Source organism: Antennarius striatus, chromosome 19 (assembly GCF_040054535.1).
Source record: "Antennarius striatus isolate MH-2024 chromosome 19, ASM4005453v1, whole genome shotgun sequence".
Taxonomy (NCBI): domain Eukaryota; kingdom Metazoa; phylum Chordata; class Actinopteri; order Lophiiformes; family Antennariidae; genus Antennarius; species Antennarius striatus.
Genome location: NC_090794.1, coordinates 80001 through 98533, shown reverse-complemented (window position 1 = coordinate 98533; position 18533 = coordinate 80001). Strand labels below are relative to the sequence as shown.

Sequence of the window (18533 nt, the reverse complement as noted above, 5' to 3'; positions counted from 1 at the left end):
GTTCTTTCCTGTCATCCTCAGCTTCACGTTCTTGTCGTTCGTCATGGTAACCATCCCTCACTGTCAGTAAATCCAGGCTTTAATGAACCTCCTGCTCCCGGCTTTAATTAATCAGCTGTAATTAAAGTATCTATCTATGAACGGGCTCAAGTCATTAAACCTGCTTGGCTGCTCATTAGTCTGTTAGCTCGGGGGCTAAGGTGCCCAAAGACCGTTAGCGCGACCCCTCCCACTGTGAGGCCTCCAATAGATGACCTCATGTTCTAAAGGGGCTGCTCAAATATTTATGGACAGGAAGCTGATACTGCCTTCCAGGCCCGGCGGGACACGGAGCGCCCCGCCTCACCAGCTAATGCTAACCCCCACCCTAACCCCCACCCTAGCCCCAACCCCTAACCCTTAACCCCGACCCCAGCCCCGACCCTTAACCCCGACCCTAACCCTTAACCCCTAACCCTAACACCTAACCCTAACACCTAACCCTAACACCTAACCCTAACACCTAACCCTTAACCCCTAACCCTAACACCTAACCCTAACACCTAACCCTTAACCCCTAACCCTAACCATCCATCTGGACATGTTGTTCAACACAAGCAGCTGAGTCGCCCTGAGTCACTGGTGGATTCTGGGAAAGGTTGGATGAGGAGGACTGATGGGAAACACACTCCAGATCTTTACAGAGCTGGCAAAGGAACCACACACACACACACACATACACACACGCACACTCACTCTCACACACACACACACACTCTCACTCTCTCACACACACACACACACACACACACACCTCTCTCTCTCTCTCTGAGCTACAAATTAAAAGCATCATAACTGGAGATGATAAAAAGATTTAAAGATAAAACCACTCAAACGAGGACCAATCAGCTGTCAGTTTGAGCTTCCACCCTGATGACGTCACCCCCACTGGACCCGACCCCAACCTCTACCCACCGCCCTGCCTGTGGCCCCGCCCTCTCTGCTGCTCCCTGCTGCATTGTGGGCCATCAGCATGCCGTCACTGTTAGCTTAGCGTTTCGCTCACTGGTAGCTTAGCATTTAGCTCACTGGTAGCTTAGCGTTTAGCTCACTGGTAGCTGAGCGCTGTTATCAGCCAGTTTCCCAGGAGACCAGCGAAGGCGACAGACTGGAGACAGAAATAGAACGAGAGAGACTGAGGCGGCTGGGCGCTATTTTTAACCGCCTGTGTTTCAAATGCAAAGTGTGGGCTGCCCCCCCCCCCCCCGTGTGTGTGTGTGTGTGTGTGTGTGTGTGTGTGTGTGTGTGTGTGTGTGTGTGTGTGTGTGTTTGAACCAGTTCAGATTTTCTTTCATGAAACATCAGAGCACTAGAAAACTTTTCTGTCTGTCTGACATTAGTGGCGAGGATGTCATCTTGGTGGTGATGATGTCATATTGGTGGTGATGATGTCATCACTCACACCTTCCTGTAAAAACCTCTGGACTTTCACCTGCTTGTGGCTCACCTGTTGGTCTGCACATGCTCACTTCATCTTCCAGACAGCGTTTTGATTGGTCCTGTAAGAGAACGCAGCAGAGAGAGGACGATGAGTCATCAGCAAACACATGACTAAAGGTCAGATCAGTGGGCTTCATCTGGATTCAGGATCCTACGTCAGGTGACCCCTGACCCCTGAGGACCGGGAGTCTCTCAGAATGAAAGGAGAGGAGCAGAGATGGAGTGATAGAGGAAGGTTGAGATGAAGCCATCTGATTGGTTGTGAACCCTCAACCCAGCGCCCCCACCAGAACCCACTGGGGCTGCTGACTGTTTCCATGACAACGTGGATCTGATTAGGAGATGAGGGACACCTGAAGGATTCAAATGAGGAGCGTATTCTTCTCTCCTCTGAGTCGCTTTCAACCAACAAAGAAGACGTCACAGAGCGACCTCTTAGCTCATTGGTCGACGACGGATGATCTCAGACATGTGGCAGCAAGCTTTGGGGGAAATTCTTGCCCCTGGTGCTCCCTTCATGCAGTCAGCTGACCCTAACCCTGACAATGACCCTAACCCCGAACACTAACCCCCTAACCCTAAACCTCTAAATAGATCTACATTCATCGTCTGGACTGGTTTCTCCTCTAGATGATCGATCTGCACTCACTTCACCGACTGATTGACTCTCCTGCCTGATTTCAAAGCGTGAACCCAGAGACTCCAGCTGGTGCTTCTGTAGTCCAGTGTGGAAAGAATGAGAAAGACGACAACAACAAGGTCACCAGCTGGACCAAATCCACAACTTCTGGAAAACTTGCTGCAGTCTGGGAAATCACAGCAGCCCAACACGAGCAACCTGATTCTGCAACCACCATCAGACACCAACATGGAACCACCATCAGACACCAACATGGAACCACCATCAGACACCAACATGGAACCACCGTCAGACACCAACATGGAACCACCGTCAGACACCAACATGGAACCACCGTCAGACACCAACATGGAACCACCGTCAGACACCAACATGGAACCACCATAAGACACCAACATGGAACCACCATCAGACACCAACATGGAACCACCGTCAGACACCAACATGGAACCACCGTCAGACACCAACATGGACCCACCGTCAGACACCAACATGGAACCACCATAAGACACCAACATGGAACCACCATAAGACACCAACATGGAACCACCATAAGACACCAACATGGAACCACCGTCAGACACCAACATGGAACCACCATCAGACACCAACATGGAACCACCGTCAGACACCAACATGGAACCACCATAAGACACCAACATGGAACCACCGTCAGACACCAACATGGAACCACCGTCAGACACCAACATGGAACCACCGTCAGACACCAACATGGAACCACCGTCAGACACCAACATGGAACCACCTTAAGACACCAACATGGAACCACCGTCAGACACCAACATGGAACCACCGTCAGACACCAACATGGAACCACCGTCAGACACCAACATGGAACCACCGTCAGACACCAACATGGAACCACCGTCAGACACCAACATGGAACCACCGTCAGACACCAACATGGAACCACCGTCAGACACCAAAATGGAACCACCGTCAGACACCAACATGGAACCACCATCAGACACCAACATGGAACCACCATCAGACACCAACATGGAACCACCATCAGACACCAACATGGAACCACCGTGAGACACCAACATGGAACCACCATCAGACACCAACATGGAACCACCATCAGACACCAACATGGAACCACCATAAGACACCAACATGGAACCACCGTCAGACACCAACATGGAACCACCGTCAGACACCAACATGGAACCACCGTCAGACACCAACATGGAACCACCGTCAGACACCAACATGGAACCACCATAAGACACCAACATGGAACCACCGTCAGACACCAACATGGAACCACCGTCAGACACCAACATGGAACCACCGTCAGACACCAACATGGAACCACCGTCAGACACCAACATGGAACCACCGTCAGACACCAACATGGAACCACCGTCAGACACCAACATGGAACCACCGTCAGACACCAAAATGGAACCACCGTCAGACACCAACATGGAACCACCATCAGACACCAACATGGAACCACCATCAGACACCAACATGGAACCACCGTGAGACACCAACATGGAACCACCATCAGACACCAACATGGAACCACCATCAGACACCAACATGGAACCACCGTGAGACACCAACATGGAACCACCATCAGACACCAACATGGAACCACCGTGAGACACCAACATGGAACCACCATCAGACACCAACATGGAACCACCATCAGACACCAACATGGAACCACCGTGAGACACCAACATGGAACCACCATCAGACACCAACATGGAACCACCATCAGACACCAACATGGAACCACCGTCAGACACCAACATGGAACCACCGTCAGACACCAACATGGAACCACCGTCAGACACCAACATGGAACCACCGTCAGACACCAACATGGAACCACCATCAGACACCAACATGGAACCACCGTCAGACACCAAAATGGAACCATACAGTGTAGGTTCACAGGAACAGGTTTAATGGAATCTGTTTCAGTTTTCATTCCTGCTGAAAAACTATCTGATTTAACTGATCTAACTGGATCAACTGATCTGTGTGAAAACGCAAGCTGAGTGGTCGAGGTACGTAGCCATCACCAATCAGCAGCATCCGTCCCACTAATCTATACACCTCCAGCCTTCATGGAAACCAGAATCCAAAGCAACAGTTAACCCTTTAGATGTAAAACAATCAGAAAACTGCCACTCAGCACTTTAAATGTAAACCAGTCAGAAAACAGCCAATCGGCACTTTAAATGTAAACCAGTCAGAAAACAGCCAATCGGCACGAAGGAGACGTCTGAACTGACTCTGGATCGGAACCGTCGACCTGCAGCGTGAGAGGGGACGGAAAAAGTCCTGTTTATATTCCACTGTTAAACTGGTCATTATGGACACGGACACACACACACACACACACACACACACACACACACACACACACACACACACACACACACACACACACACACACACACACACACACACACACACAGACCACAGAGGAATTTCCTAGTTTCATATAAAACTGATAATGGGATGTGTCCCAGCGGGAGTGGAAAATCAGAGGTGACTTACGAGCCTCCACATTCCAACCTCTGTAACACACACACACACACACACACACACACACACACACACACACACACACACACACACACACACATTGCACCTCTGGGAAGAAAAGGAGGCAGAAGTTAGTAGAGAAGTTAACTCTCTAGTCTCCGGACCTTTTTTCCATTTTCATTTTGAAAAGTGTTTCTGCTCCTCATTTCACATCAAATGAGAGCGAAGGAAGAGAAGTACAGATGAGAAGAGATGAGGAGACAAAAGATGAGATGAGATAAGAAGAGATGAACAGAACAAATGAGAACCAATGAGAACATATGACAACAGTGTTTGACTGGTGCAGGTTTCCTGTAAAGTAAGATGTCATCTGCATAAGAACGGTGTTAGCTGAGCCCCTGGCCCTGAGGGCCCCCTAGGGTCTGTCGTAGGGGGGGGCAGACAGCACAGTGTTATCCTGTTTGCCCCATCCCTCCATCATTCCTCACATCTCTCTGCCTGAATCTCCTCCCCTCTCCTGTCCTCCCCCCATCCTGAGCCTCTGGTTGCCAGGTGACCGTTCGTGTGGTCCTGGCACACCAGGTGAGAGGGATTCTATCTGCGGCGCTGATCATGTGGTCCTATTGGACGGCAAGGTGATCAGCCACCTGTCCTTCTGTTACCTAGGAAACCCAAGTGGGTTTGTGACTTACAATCCAAGCCACCACAGAAGAAGAAGTGCAGATGGTTTCTACTCGAATGCATTTTCAGGAGGGAAGTATGGGCATCTCTCCTGAGACTGCTGCCCCTGCGACCCGGCCCCCAGCTAAGAGGTAGATGATGGATGGATGGATGGATGGATGGATGGATGGGTTTTCAGGAAGTGTTGGAACTGTTGGTTGGGTTTTTTGTGAAACAACTGTAAAACGTTTCATCCATCCATCCTTCCATTTCTTTCCGCTGTATCTGCCGTAGCGGGTCACAGGGAGCTGGAGCCTATCCCAGCTGGCATAGGGCGTGAGGCGGGGGACACTCTGGGAACAACACCAGTGCACCGGAGAGCCACACAGACACACAAACACACACACACTCACTCCTACGGGCAATGTGGGACCGGCCAATGAACCTGAAGCGCATGTTTCTGGAGGGGGGAGGAAGCCGGAGAGAACCCCCCAGACATAGGGAGAACATATAAACTCCACACAGAGCAGGACTCGAACCCGGACCCGCCGTGTTGTGCGGTGACAGCGCCACCCACTGGCCACCGCGCCGCCCTGAAGGTCTCACATTCTACTTTTTAATTCCTGTCGTTCGGCTGCCAGACGTGTTGGAAAAGTCTCCCCCAAACTGATCCGTGGTCCTCAATATCTTTGATTGAATATTGATCAAATCAGATGCTTCGTTTAAAGGGGCGGGGCTCTGAGCTCTTCGTCAACACCCCCTCCAGATGGTTTTCCCATACGCCAGACTCTCACTTCCATCAGCTCTAGACCATAGTCTAGACCGTAGTCTAGACCGTAGTCTAGACCGTAGCCTAGACCGTAGTCTAGACCGTAGCCTAGACCATAGTCTAGACCGTAGTCTAGACCATAGCCTAGACCGTAGTCTAGACCGTAGTCAAGACCGTAGTCAAGACCGTAGCCTAGACCGTAGTCAAGACCGTAGCCTAGACCATAGTCTAGACCGTAGTCTAGACCTTAGCCTAGACCATAGTCTAGACCGTAGTCAAGACCGTAGTCAAGACCGTAGCCTAGACCATAGTCTAGACCGTAGTCAAGACTGTAGTCAAGACCGTAGCCTAGACCGTAGTCTAGACCGTAGTCTAGACCGTAGCCTAGACCGTAGTCTAGACCGTAGTCTAGACCGTAGTCAAGACCGTAGTCAAGACCGTAGTCAAGACCGTAGCCTAGACCGTAGTCTAGACCGTAGTCTAGACCGTAGTCTAGACCGTAGCCTAGACCGTAGTCTAGACCGTAGTCTAGACCGTAGTCAAGACCGTAGTCAAGACCGTAGTCTAGACCGTAGTCAAGACCGTATTGTAGACCGTAGTCTAGACCGTAGTCTAGACCGTAGTCAAGACCGTAGCCTAGACCGTAGTGTAGACCGTAGCCTAGAATGTAGTGTAGACCGTAGTGTAGACCGTAGTGTAGACCGTAGCCTAGACCGTAGTGTAGACCGTAGCCTAGACCGTAGTGTAGACCGTAGCCTAGACCGTAGTGTAGACCGTAGTGTAGACCGTAGCCTAGACTGTAGCCTAGACCGTAGTGTAGACCGTAGCCTAGACCGTAGTGTAGACCGTAGTCTAGAACGTAGTGTAGACCGTAGTGTAGACCGTAGTGTAGACCGTAGTGTAGACCATAGCCTAGACCGTAGTGTAGACCGTAGCCTAGACCGTAGTGAAGACCGTAGTCTAGAACGTAGTGTAGACCGTAGCCTAGACCGTAGTGTAGACCGTAGCCTAGACCGTAGTGTAGACCGTAGTCTAGAACGTAGTGTAGACCGTAGCCTAGACCGTAGTGTAGACCGTAGTGTAGACCGTAGCCTAGACTGTAGCCTAGACCGTAGTGTAGACCGTAGCCTAGACCGTAGTCTAGACCGTAGTGTAGACCGTAGTGTAGACCGTAGCCTAGGCTGTTCTAATGCTCAGTAACCTCCTGACTGTTTTCCCTCTTGTTTGTCTCCTGTTCTCATGATAGAAGTGAACTTTTCTGCGCTCAGCTGGTGTCGGTCGGCTGAAGGCGAGTCGTGGTGTGAACACATTGATCAGTGATCAACTGATGGGACGCAGACCGTCGGTGAACGTCCTGAAGATTTGTAGAAAAACTGTTTGCAAACAGAAATCAGTGGAGACAGGACGTCACTAAAGCTGTGTGTGTGTGTGTGTGTGTGTGTGTGGTGTGTGTGTGTGTGTGTGTGTGTGGTGTGTGTGTGTGTGTGAGAGAGAGAGAGAGTGTGTGAGTGTGTGTGTGTGTGTGTGTGTGTGTGTGTGTGTGTGTGTGTGTGTGTGAGAGAGAGAGAGAGAGAGAGAGTGTGTCTGGCTACATAAACACAGACCAAAGCAGAGCTAACTACTTAGCCAAATGCTAGCTGACTGCTACAGCTTGTGGGGCAGTGTGTGTGTGTTTGTGAATGCTTTGTATTTGGTTTGGGTAAAGTAGTGATATACTTGATTACTTGATGATATTATGGGATGTGAAGGCAGCAGGTTGCTCCAGTGGACTGATGGACATCATCTCAGAATGTCTTCATCATGTCCTGAGTTCAAACATGAACTCCTCACACAACTCCAGAGCGTCACACACACACACACACACACACACACACACACACACACACACACACACACACACACACACACACACACACACACACACACACACACACACACACACACACACACACTGCCTGTCAGAGCAGCACACCTCACTGTCTGAGAATTTCTGAATGGAAAAATGTTTTAAGACGTCCCACGCTTCAGTTGGAGAACCGAAGAACCATCTGTCTGCATGATGTCACCTCTGGTTAGGGTTAGGGTTAGGGGTAGGGTTAGGGGTTAGGGGTAGGGTTAGGGGTTAAAGGTAGTTAGGGGTAGTTAGGGGTTATGGGTAGGGTTAGGGTTAGGCATCAGGACGACACCAAGTTGTCTTCAGAAGGTGTTCAAGGTGCAGGGAGGACCTGATGGTCCGGCTGCAAGGTGCCCCGCCCAGTCCGCCGCTCACAGCAGGGACACGCCTTCAGTCACTATGGATGGACCCCGGACACGCCCACCCCAACGTCAAAGACATATGTGGAGTCATCCTACATCCATCCTACCAGGTTAGCCACTCCCCTACATCCATTCTTCTGAGTTAGCCCCTCCTACAGTGGTGCCATCAGTCATCATCAGGGAGCGTCTCATCTGTCTTAGGACAATGAGGACAGACAAACCCCACCCTGGTCCTGCACCAGGAGCCAGTGTGACTAACCACTGTGGCTCAGTGTGAAACAATTGAGTAACACACAAAAAGACACATCTGTGTCCAAGACAGTGGCGCACGGGCGGACGACCAACGCTCAATGCAAGAGGGCGTGGGGGGGAGCTCCCCGTCCGGAGGGGTCCGGGGGACCATTTGGGTCATTCGGGTCACAGAAATAGCGGCGCTAGCGGAAATAGCGGCGCTAGTGGAAATAGCGGCGCTAACGCGAGAAAAAGTTTGTTACAGCTCAGGGATTTTCGCGAGTCCAAAAAAGTTGCAAGTTTTAGCCTTTTTTTCCTAAAAATAAGAACGCCACTGTGGCTACACAGGCTAAGAACCTCGTAGCCAATCTGGAATTTACTTTGCCTTTTGCGAAGTGGCGAATGGCTAGCGCAAGCCCAGCCTAACCCTAACCCTAACCCAACGCTCCATTCAAGTCTTGAAGCCTCAGACGCCACTGACCAAACGCCGACTCGTGTTTTTGTTAACAGGAACGTCACGTCTCGTCGCTGCCCCCTACTGAGCAAATCAACCTACAGGGCGTACAGCATCGTGAGAAACAGACGTGTGGGTTCCTGCAGTTACACACACATTATTAATAACACACACACACACACACACACACACTCAGTATGGATGAATAGAAACTAACCTGGTTTCTTTCTCCCTTTCTCTTTTTCATCGACAGTATTCTTCCTCTATTCACACTCCCTTCTTCCATCGCCATGGTAACAGATTGACCATCACACGCACTGTCACAAACACACACACACACGTGCACAAACACACACACACACATACACACACACACACACACACACACACTTTAAGCTCCCATTAAGATCAGTCGGTCAGCAGCCGTCCGTCAGTGTTTACATCCAAGCATGCTCAGACACTCACTGGACAAGTGTGTGTGTATGTGTGTGTGTGTGTGTGTGTGTGTGTGTGTGCGTGTGTGGGAGCCCTGGAGAAACACTCCTCCACCCACAGGAGTGTAAAACACTGTGACGCACAGCCAGAAATAGATGGAGGGGCCTAAGCTGGGGTGGCGATGGCCAACATGTAGAGCACTTTAGCAACGACAACCACACTATTTATAAATGTACACACAGAGCCTTTGTGTCAACGCCTGCACTGTGCTGTTTAGTATGTGTGTGAAACAGTCCAGGTTCACGCAGTGAAACAGTCCAGGTTCACACAGTGAAACAGTCCAGGTTCACACAGTGAAACAGTCCAGGTTCACGCGGTGAAACAGTCCAGGTTCACGCAGTGAAACAGTCCAGGTTCACGCGGTGAAACAGTCCAGGTTCACGCGGTGAAACAGTCCAGGTTCACGCGGTGAAACAGTCCAGGTTCACGCAGTGAAACAGTCCAGGTTCACGCGGTGAAACAGTCCAGGTTCACGCGGTGAAACAGTCCAGGTTCACGCGGTGAAACAGTCCAGGTTCACGCGGTGAAACAGTCCAGGTTCACGCAGTGAAACAGTCCAGGTTCACGCGGTGAAACAGTCCAGGTTCACGCAGTGAAGCAGTCCAGGTTCACACAGTGAAACAGTCCAGGTTCAAACAGTGAAACAGTCCAGGTTCACGCAGTGAAACAGTCCAGGTTCACACAGTGAAACAGTCCAGGTTCACGCGGTGAAACAGTCCAGGTTCACGCAGTGAAACAGTCCAGGTTCACGCGGTGAAACAGTCCAGGTTCACGCAGTGAAACAGTCCAGGTTCACGCGGTGAAACAGTCCAGGTTCACGCAGTGAAGCAGTCCAGGTTCACACAGTGAAACAGTCCAGGTTCAAACAGTGAAACAGTCCAGGTTCACGCAGTGAAACAGTCCAGGTTCACACCGTGAAACAGTCCAGGTTCACACAGTGAAACAGTCCAGGTTCACACAGTGAAACAGTCCAGGTTCACGCAGTGAAACAGTCCAGGTTCACGCGGTGAAACAGTCCAGGTTCACGCAGTGAAACAGTCCAGGTTCACGCGGTGAAACAGTCCAGGTTCACGCGGTGAAACAGTCCAGGTTCACGCGGTGAAACAGTCCAGGTTCACGCGGTGAAACAGTCCAGGTTCACGCGGTGAAACAGTCCAGGTTCACGCGGTGAAACAGTCCAGGTTCACGCGGTGAAACAGTCCAGGTTCACGCAGTGAAGCAGTCCAGGTTCACACAGTGAAACAGTCCAGGTTCAAACAGTGAAACAGTCCAGGTTCACGCAGTGAAACAGTCCAGGTTCACACAGTGAAACAGTCCAGGTTCACGCGGTGAAACAGTCCAGGTTCACGCGGTGAAACAGTCCAGGTTCACGCGGTGAAACAGTCCAGGTTCACGCAGTGAAACAGTCCAGGTTCACGCGGTGAAACAGTCCAGGTTCACGCGGTGAAACAGTCCAGGTTCACGCGGTGAAACAGTCCAGGTTCACGCGGTGAAACAGTCCAGGTTCACGCAGTGAAACAGTCCAGGTTCACGCGGTGAAACAGTCCAGGTTCACGCAGTGAAGCAGTCCAGGTTCACACAGTGAAACAGTCCAGGTTCAAACAGTGAAACAGTCCAGGTTCACGCAGTGAAACAGTCCAGGTTCACACAGTGAAACAGTCCAGGTTCACGCGGTGAAACAGTCCAGGTTCACGCAGTGAAACAGTCCAGGTTCACGCGGTGAAACAGTCCAGGTTCACGCAGTGAAACAGTCCAGGTTCACGCGGTGAAACAGTCCAGGTTCACGCAGTGAAGCAGTCCAGGTTCACACAGTGAAACAGTCCAGGTTCAAACAGTGAAACAGTCCAGGTTCACGCAGTGAAACAGTCCAGGTTCACACCGTGAAACAGTCCAGGTTCACACAGTGAAACAGTCCAGGTTCACACAGTGAAACAGTCCAGGTTCACGCAGTGAAACAGTCCAGGTTCACGCGGTGAAACAGTCCAGGTTCACGCAGTGAAACAGTCCAGGTTCACGCGGTGAAACAGTCCAGGTTCACGCGGTGAAACAGTCCAGGTTCACGCGGTGAAACAGTCCAGGTTCACGCGGTGAAACAGTCCAGGTTCACGCGGTGAAACAGTCCAGGTTCACGCGGTGAAACAGTCCAGGTTCACGCGGTGAAACAGTCCAGGTTCACGCAGTGAAGCAGTCCAGGTTCACACAGTGAAACAGTCCAGGTTCAAACAGTGAAACAGTCCAGGTTCACGCAGTGAAACAGTCCAGGTTCACACAGTGAAACAGTCCAGGTTCACACAGTGAAACAGTCCAGGTTCACGCGGTGAAACAGTCCAGGTTCACGCGGTGAAACAGTCCAGGTTCACGCAGTGAAACAGTCCAGGTTCACGCGGTGAAACAGTCCAGGTTCACGCAGTGAAACAGTCCAGGTTCACGCGGTGAAACAGTCCAGGTTCACGCAGTGAAGCAGTCCAGGTTCACACAGTGAAACAGTCCAGGTTCAAACAGTGAAACAGTCCAGGTTCACGCAGTGAAACAGTCCAGGTTCACACAGTGAAACAGTCCAGGTTCACGCAGTGAAACAGTCCAGGTTCACGCGGTGAAACAGTCCAGGTTCACGCAGTGAAGCAGTCCAGGTTCACACAGTGAAACAGTCCAGGTTCACACGGTAAAACAGTCCAGGTTCACACAGTGAAACAGTCCAGGTTCACACGGTGAAACAGTCCAGGTTCACAGAGTGAAACAGTCCAGGTTCACACGGTAAAACAGTCCAGGTTCACACAGTGAAACAGTCAAGGTTCACACAGTGAAACAGTCCAGGTTCACAGAGTGAAACAGTCCAGGTTCACACGGTAAAACAGTCCAGGTTCACACAGTGAAACAGTCAAGGTTCACACAGTGAAACAGTCCAGGTTCACAGAGTGAAACAGTCCAGGTTCACACGGTAAAACAGTCCAGGTTCACACCTGAAACAGTCCAGGTTCACACAGTGAAACAGTCCAGGTTCACACGGTGAAACAGTCCAGGTTCACACAGTGAAACAGTCCAGGTTCACACAGTGAAACAGTGTAGCAGTACAGGTGATGAGGCACATCCATGAGGTCGGAGTCTAAATCATAGACAATCATTGGTTTGCTGTGAGTCACAACCAGCACATGTTACATGTCATCGGCTGTTGTAGCGACGCTCAGCACTAGTAGCAGCAGAGCCAGTGGAGGGGGGGTTAGGGTGTGAACCGAGGCCGTTTGTCTTCTGACACTTTAATGGAGAATTTTAATTTCCTGTTCTCCATCATTAATATTTAATGATTAATGTGACGGGGGGGGGGGGTTGGGGGGGCCTTCCTGTCTTAAGAAGGTCTTCCTCTTTGCCTTGTTGCTCAGTGTCTCCAACCCCTACAGAATCCTGTCTGGTTCACACGCACGCACGCACGCACGCACACACACACACACACACACACACACACACACACACCATTCTTGAAATCTCTCACAGAGCGCTAATAGGGCGGGGTCCAGTGGGAGGCAGAGCTAAGGAAGCGGTGGTCTCTTGAACATTCAGTCTTCTTGGTGGACTGGTCCTGAGGTGCCTCCCAGTGAAACCAGTGAAACCAGTGACTAGAACAGATGTGAGTGTCCCTCTGGTCCGTCCTGCTGCGTACTCAAACCAACAACCTCTCCTGGGTGTCCCCAGGGTCTCACTGCAGCCGTGCTAACTGCTAGCGCGAGCTAATCCCCTGTCTGACAGCGAGCACGCTAGCCAGCTGTAGCTCTGTGCTGTAATACCGTGAGCATGAGTGAGCTAGCATGACGCTATGCTAGCTCACTCATGTCTTAACGCCATGCCTAGCAAGTTAGCTCAGAGGGGGGGGGCCGCTAACCCCACCCGCTCTAGGAAGAGACCCGATCCATCCTTCACCCAAACCTGTCAGGGTCACAGTGTGAGTGTCAGAGGCATGTTAGCATGTTAGCATATGCACAGGTGTTTCAAGTCACAGCACCACACACGTCCTCTGAAGAATTCACTTCCTGTGTGAAGACAGGAAGTGTGTGGGCACGCAGACTTCCTGTCAGTCTCTGAAGTTCTTCAGAGAGCTGTGATAACATTCTGCAGACCTGCAAACCTTCTCTTCCTCATCCTCACTTTCATGACGATCCTGAGCTCCAGAGAGCTTCTAGAGAACCAGAGAGCTTCTAGAGAACCAGAGAGCTTCTAGAGAACCAGAGAGCTTCTAGAGAACCAGAGAGCTTCTACAGAACCAGAGAGCTTCTAGAGAACCAGAGAGCTTCTAGAGAACCAGAGAGCTTCTAGAGAACCAGAGAGCTTCTAGAGAACCAGAGAGCTTCTACAGAACCAGAGAGCTTCTACAGAACCAGAGAGCTTCTAGAGAACCAGAGAGCTTCTACAGAACCAGAGAGCTTCTAGAGAACCAGAGAGCTTCTAGAGAACCAGAGAGCTTCTAGAGAACCAGAGAGCTTCTAGAGAACCAGAGAGCTTCTAGAGAACCAGAGAGCTTCTACAGAACCAGAGAGCTTCTAGAGAACCAGAGAGCTTCTACAGAACCAGAGAGCTTCTAGAGAACCAGAGAGCTTCTAGAGAACCAGAGAGCTTCTAGAGAACCAGAGAGCTTCTACAGAACCAGAGAGCTTCTACAGAACCAGAGAGCTTCTAGAGAACCAGAGAGCTTCTACAGAACCAGAGAGCTTCTACAGAACCCGAGAGCTTCTAGAGAACCAGAGAGCTTCTACAGAACCAGAGAGCTTCTAGAGAACCAGAGAGCTTCTAGAGAACCAGAGAGCTTCTAGAGAACCAGAGAGCTTCTAGAGAACCAGAGAGCTTCTAGAGAACCAGAAAGCTTCTAGAGAACCAGAGAGCTTCTAGAGAACCAGAGAGCTTCTAGAGAACCAGAGAGCTTCTAGAGAACCAGAGAGCTTCTAGAGAACCAGAGAGCTTCTACAGAACCAGAGAGCTTCTACAGAACCCGAGAGCTTCTAGAGAACCAGAGAGCTTCTACAGAACCAGAGAGCTTCTAGAGAACCAGAGAGCTTCTAGAGAACCAGAGAGCTTCTAGAGAACCAGAGAGCTTCTAGAGAACCAGAGAGCTTCTACAGAACCAGAGAGCTTCTACAGAACCAGAGAGCTTCAGCTGCTGGTCGGTTGTGATCTGGTTCCTCTGAAGAACACAATTTAAGAAGAGACAGAAATAACCTGAGAGGGATGGAGGTGTTTCTCCTCCTCCTCCTCTTCCTACTCGTCCTTCTGTCATTCTCATGACAACAGAAGAAGCAGAAGCGACAGATTAGAAAATCTAGGAAGAGGAGAGGATGGATGGAGCCGAAGGACGCAGCGATGGAGGGATGAGGTGACGAGGAGGAAAGAAAGCAGGTTGGACTGATGAGGACAAGATGAAGAAAAGAGAAGAAGAAAGATGTGATGCCAGGGATGCTGGAAACAGATGGAGATGTTCATTCCTCCTCCTCATCTCGTCATTCAGCTCTCGTCTCTCCTCCCACACACATCCTGTCTCTCTGTTCAGCTGACATCCCAAACCGTTGTTACTGCACAAAAACCAAGACGAGCAACGAAACCATGAAAATTCATTAATACTGTTTGTATTAATACATAATAATACAGCATTAATACATATTAATACATACAGTATTAATACATACAGTATAATACTGTAGTAATTTACATTAATACCGTATTAATATGTATACATCTGTAACTACACAACACCTGTAACTAAACACCTGTAACTAAACTACACCTGATACTAAACTACACCTGTAACTGAACTACACCTGATACTAAACTACACCTGATACTAAACTACACCTGTAACTAAACTACACCTGATACTAAACTACACCTGTAACTAAACTACACCTGATACTAAACTACACCTGTAACTAAACTACACCTGATACTAAACTACACCTGTAACTCAACTACACCTGATACTAAACTACACCTGGTACTAATTTACACCTGATACTAAACTACACCTGATACTAAACTACACCTGTAACTAAACTACACCTGATACTAAACTACACTGATACTAAACTACACCTGATACTAAACTACACCTGACACTAAACTACACCTGACACTAAACTACACCTGACACTAAACTACACCTGATACTAAACTACACCTGACACTAAACTGCACTTAATACTAAACTACAACTAAAACTATCAGACAACTGCTAACAATAGAACCAAAACTTTCCTGTAATTAACACAGAATTGTAATGTTTGATGTGTTCATAAACACACACACACACACACACACACACACACACACACACACACACACACATTAGTAATTTACATTTAATATGCGTGACACCAGTGGACTTGTTAGAACTGGGAACCAGATGCTGGTGTCTCGGCAACCATCGCAACCCACAATGCTATTCAAATTCTGGCACTCTGTTATCTCTTTCTCACACACACACACACACACACACACACACACACACACACACACACACACACACACACACACACACACACCAACAGATGCTGTTTTAGTTGAACCTGCACTATGTGTTGATTGTGTGTGTGTGTGTGTGTGTGTGTGTGTGTGTGTGTGTGTGTGTGTGTGTGTGTGTGTGTGTGTGTGTGTGTGTGTGTGTGTGTGTGTGTGTGTGTATGTTTATGTGTATGTGTGTGTGTGTTTCAGTTCATTTCCTGGGCTGATGTAGCCAATCAGAGAACAGACACTGATATGAGCTCCTCCAGTCTATTGCGTCTCTATGGTAACCGTGACGACTGCCTCTCTCCTGTTGGATGTTGTTGTTCTCTGTTGGTTCCCTGACGGCTGCTGGATGAAAACAAAAGACGTTGACGGAGGTTTTCTAATTTTAGGAAGTTATTTCTTCCTGCTGAAGGTTTGGTGTGTCAGCAGCACGGTTGTTATCAGAACCCCAGGATTCAACCGTGATGTCATCAGGTCAGTCCAGCCAATGGTTGGGTTAGGATTAGGGTTAGGGTTAGGGTTAGGGGTTAGGGTTAGGATTAGGGTTAGGATTAGGGTTAAATTTAGGATTAAAGTTAGGATTAGGTTAGGATTAGGGTTAGGGTTAGAGTTAGGTTTAAGGACAGGGTTAGGATTAGGGTTAGGGTTAGGGTTAGGGTCAGACATTGTCTAAGAAGATATAAGATTAATTCCAGGATGCTGATGCCGACAGACATGCGCACACACACACACACACACACACACACACACACACACACACACACACACACACACACTAGAGGTAAACTCTTACGCCTGAGCCCGAGTTCGGGCCTGACCCGACTCGGGCTCAAAAAGTCAACAATTACTTTCAGGCCGGGTCGGGTCGGGCTTCAGTACCCTCGGGCTCGGTTCGGGTCAGGCTGGATTTTTTTGGAGTCGCGTCGGGCTAATCCAGGACCAGATGTGAACGTCGTCTGATAGTCAGGAACCTGAATTGTCTTCATGTGAGCTAACAGCTGACAGCTAACTGCTAACAGCTAACCTCTAACTGCTAACAGCTAACTTCTAACTGCTAACAGCTAACCTCTAACTGCTAACAGCTAACTTCTAACTGCTAACAGCTAACTTCTAACTGCTAACAGCTAACCTCTAATTGCTAACAGCTAACCTCTAATTGCTAACAGCTAACCTCTAACTGCTAACAGCTAACCTCTAACTGCTAACAGCTAACCTCTTACTCTGGTCCTGGTCGACAAGCTGTTCCCGGGCTCCAGGTCACACCTGGCTCCAGGTCACACCTGGCTCCAGGTCACACCTGGCTCCAGGTCACACCTGGCTCCAGGTCACACCTGGCTCCAGGTCACACCTGGCTCCAGGTCACACCTGGCTCCAGGTCACACCTGGCTCCAGGTCACACCTGGCTCCAGGTCACACCTGGCTCCAGGTCACACCTGGCTCCAGGTCACACCTGGCTCCAGGTCACACCTGGCTCCAGGTCACACCTGGCTCCAGGTCACACCTGGCTCCAGGTCACACCTGGCTCCAGGTCACACCTGGCTCCAGGTCACACCTGGCTCCAGGTCACACCTGGCTCCAGGTCACACCTGGCTCCAGGTCACACCTGGCTCCAGGTCACACCTGACTCCAGGTCACACCTGGCTCCAGGTCACACCTGGCTCCAGGTCACACCTGGCTCCAGGTCACACCTGACTCCAGGTCACACCTGGCTCCAGGTCACACCTGGCTCCAGGTCACACCTGGCTCCAGGTCACACCTGGCTCCAGGTCACACCTGGCTCCAGGTCACACCTGGCTCCAGGTCACACCTGGCTCCAGGTCACACCTGGTCTGGTCAGCAGCACACAGGTGATGTCTTCACCTACCTGCTGGGCGGGTCCTCTGGCCTCCCGGGGTTCCACACCATCAGTACCGTCTCAACACTTCAACCGTTCTGGAACCACATAAGAAGAACCATCGTGAGAACACCTGACAGGAAGTGGGAACACCTGACAAGAAGTGGGAACACCTCACAGGAAGTGAGGGAAACTTCCCTGATTCAAAGTCAACCAAGACTAAGGGGACAAAAATGGGATGAACTGATGGGCTGGATTGAAAACCATCAGTGTGTTTGGACTCATAGCGCCACCTGCTGCTGTGGAGGATGAAGGACCGACAGTCAACCATCATCATCATCACACAGAGTCCAGACCAGAGTGGTGGGGTGGGGGGCTCTGTGTGGGGGGGCTCAGGGCTCCACACGTGTGTGGGGGTGAGGTGTGATGTCACAGCTGTGGGAGGGGGAACCAAACCGCTTCATCAGCATTTTCTCCCCCAATAGGAACACTGAAGTGACGCCGGCTGACCAGTGGTTGCTATAGCAACGTCACCTCTGAATCTCATTCAACAACTCTGACAGACCAGTGTTGGTGTTTTGTTCCATTTTTAGGGCTCCAGTTGTTGTTTCCATGGTAAAAGATCACACAGGGTTTTAAAAATGGAGCGTGACGACGCCTCAGCTCCTATTCAGCCAATCAGAGAAGAGTGATGTCACTT

General features: G+C 50.1%; 2 protein-coding genes across 5 annotated transcripts in view; both read right to left on the bottom strand.

The window, feature by feature from the left end:
* Window positions 1–18533, bottom strand: part of hivep2a (HIVEP zinc finger 2a) — a 40482-nt gene that overhangs the window by 20681 nt on the left and 1268 nt on the right. For 2 of the 4 annotated variants that reach the window (XM_068342476.1, XM_068342480.1), the window contains exons 2-3: window positions 17864–17931; window positions 1487–1538 (exon numbers count right to left, since the gene is read on the bottom strand). The gene's annotated coding sequence lies outside the window, so the exon portion shown is untranslated. Of the gene's footprint in view, window positions 1–1486; window positions 1539–9238; window positions 9567–17863; window positions 17932–18533 lie in introns of those variants that run through there. The other 2 variants (XM_068342479.1, XM_068342478.1) reach the window with 2 other exon arrangements.
* On the bottom strand, window positions 6034–8739 carry LOC137613806 (fibroin heavy chain-like). Its single transcript, XM_068343258.1, has 3 exons — window positions 8667–8739; window positions 6351–7220; window positions 6034–6272 (listed from the first exon to the last, which is right to left on the bottom strand). Exons 1-3 carry the CDS (start codon window positions 8737–8739, stop codon window positions 6034–6036), a joined length of 1182 nt encoding a protein of 393 aa, XP_068199359.1.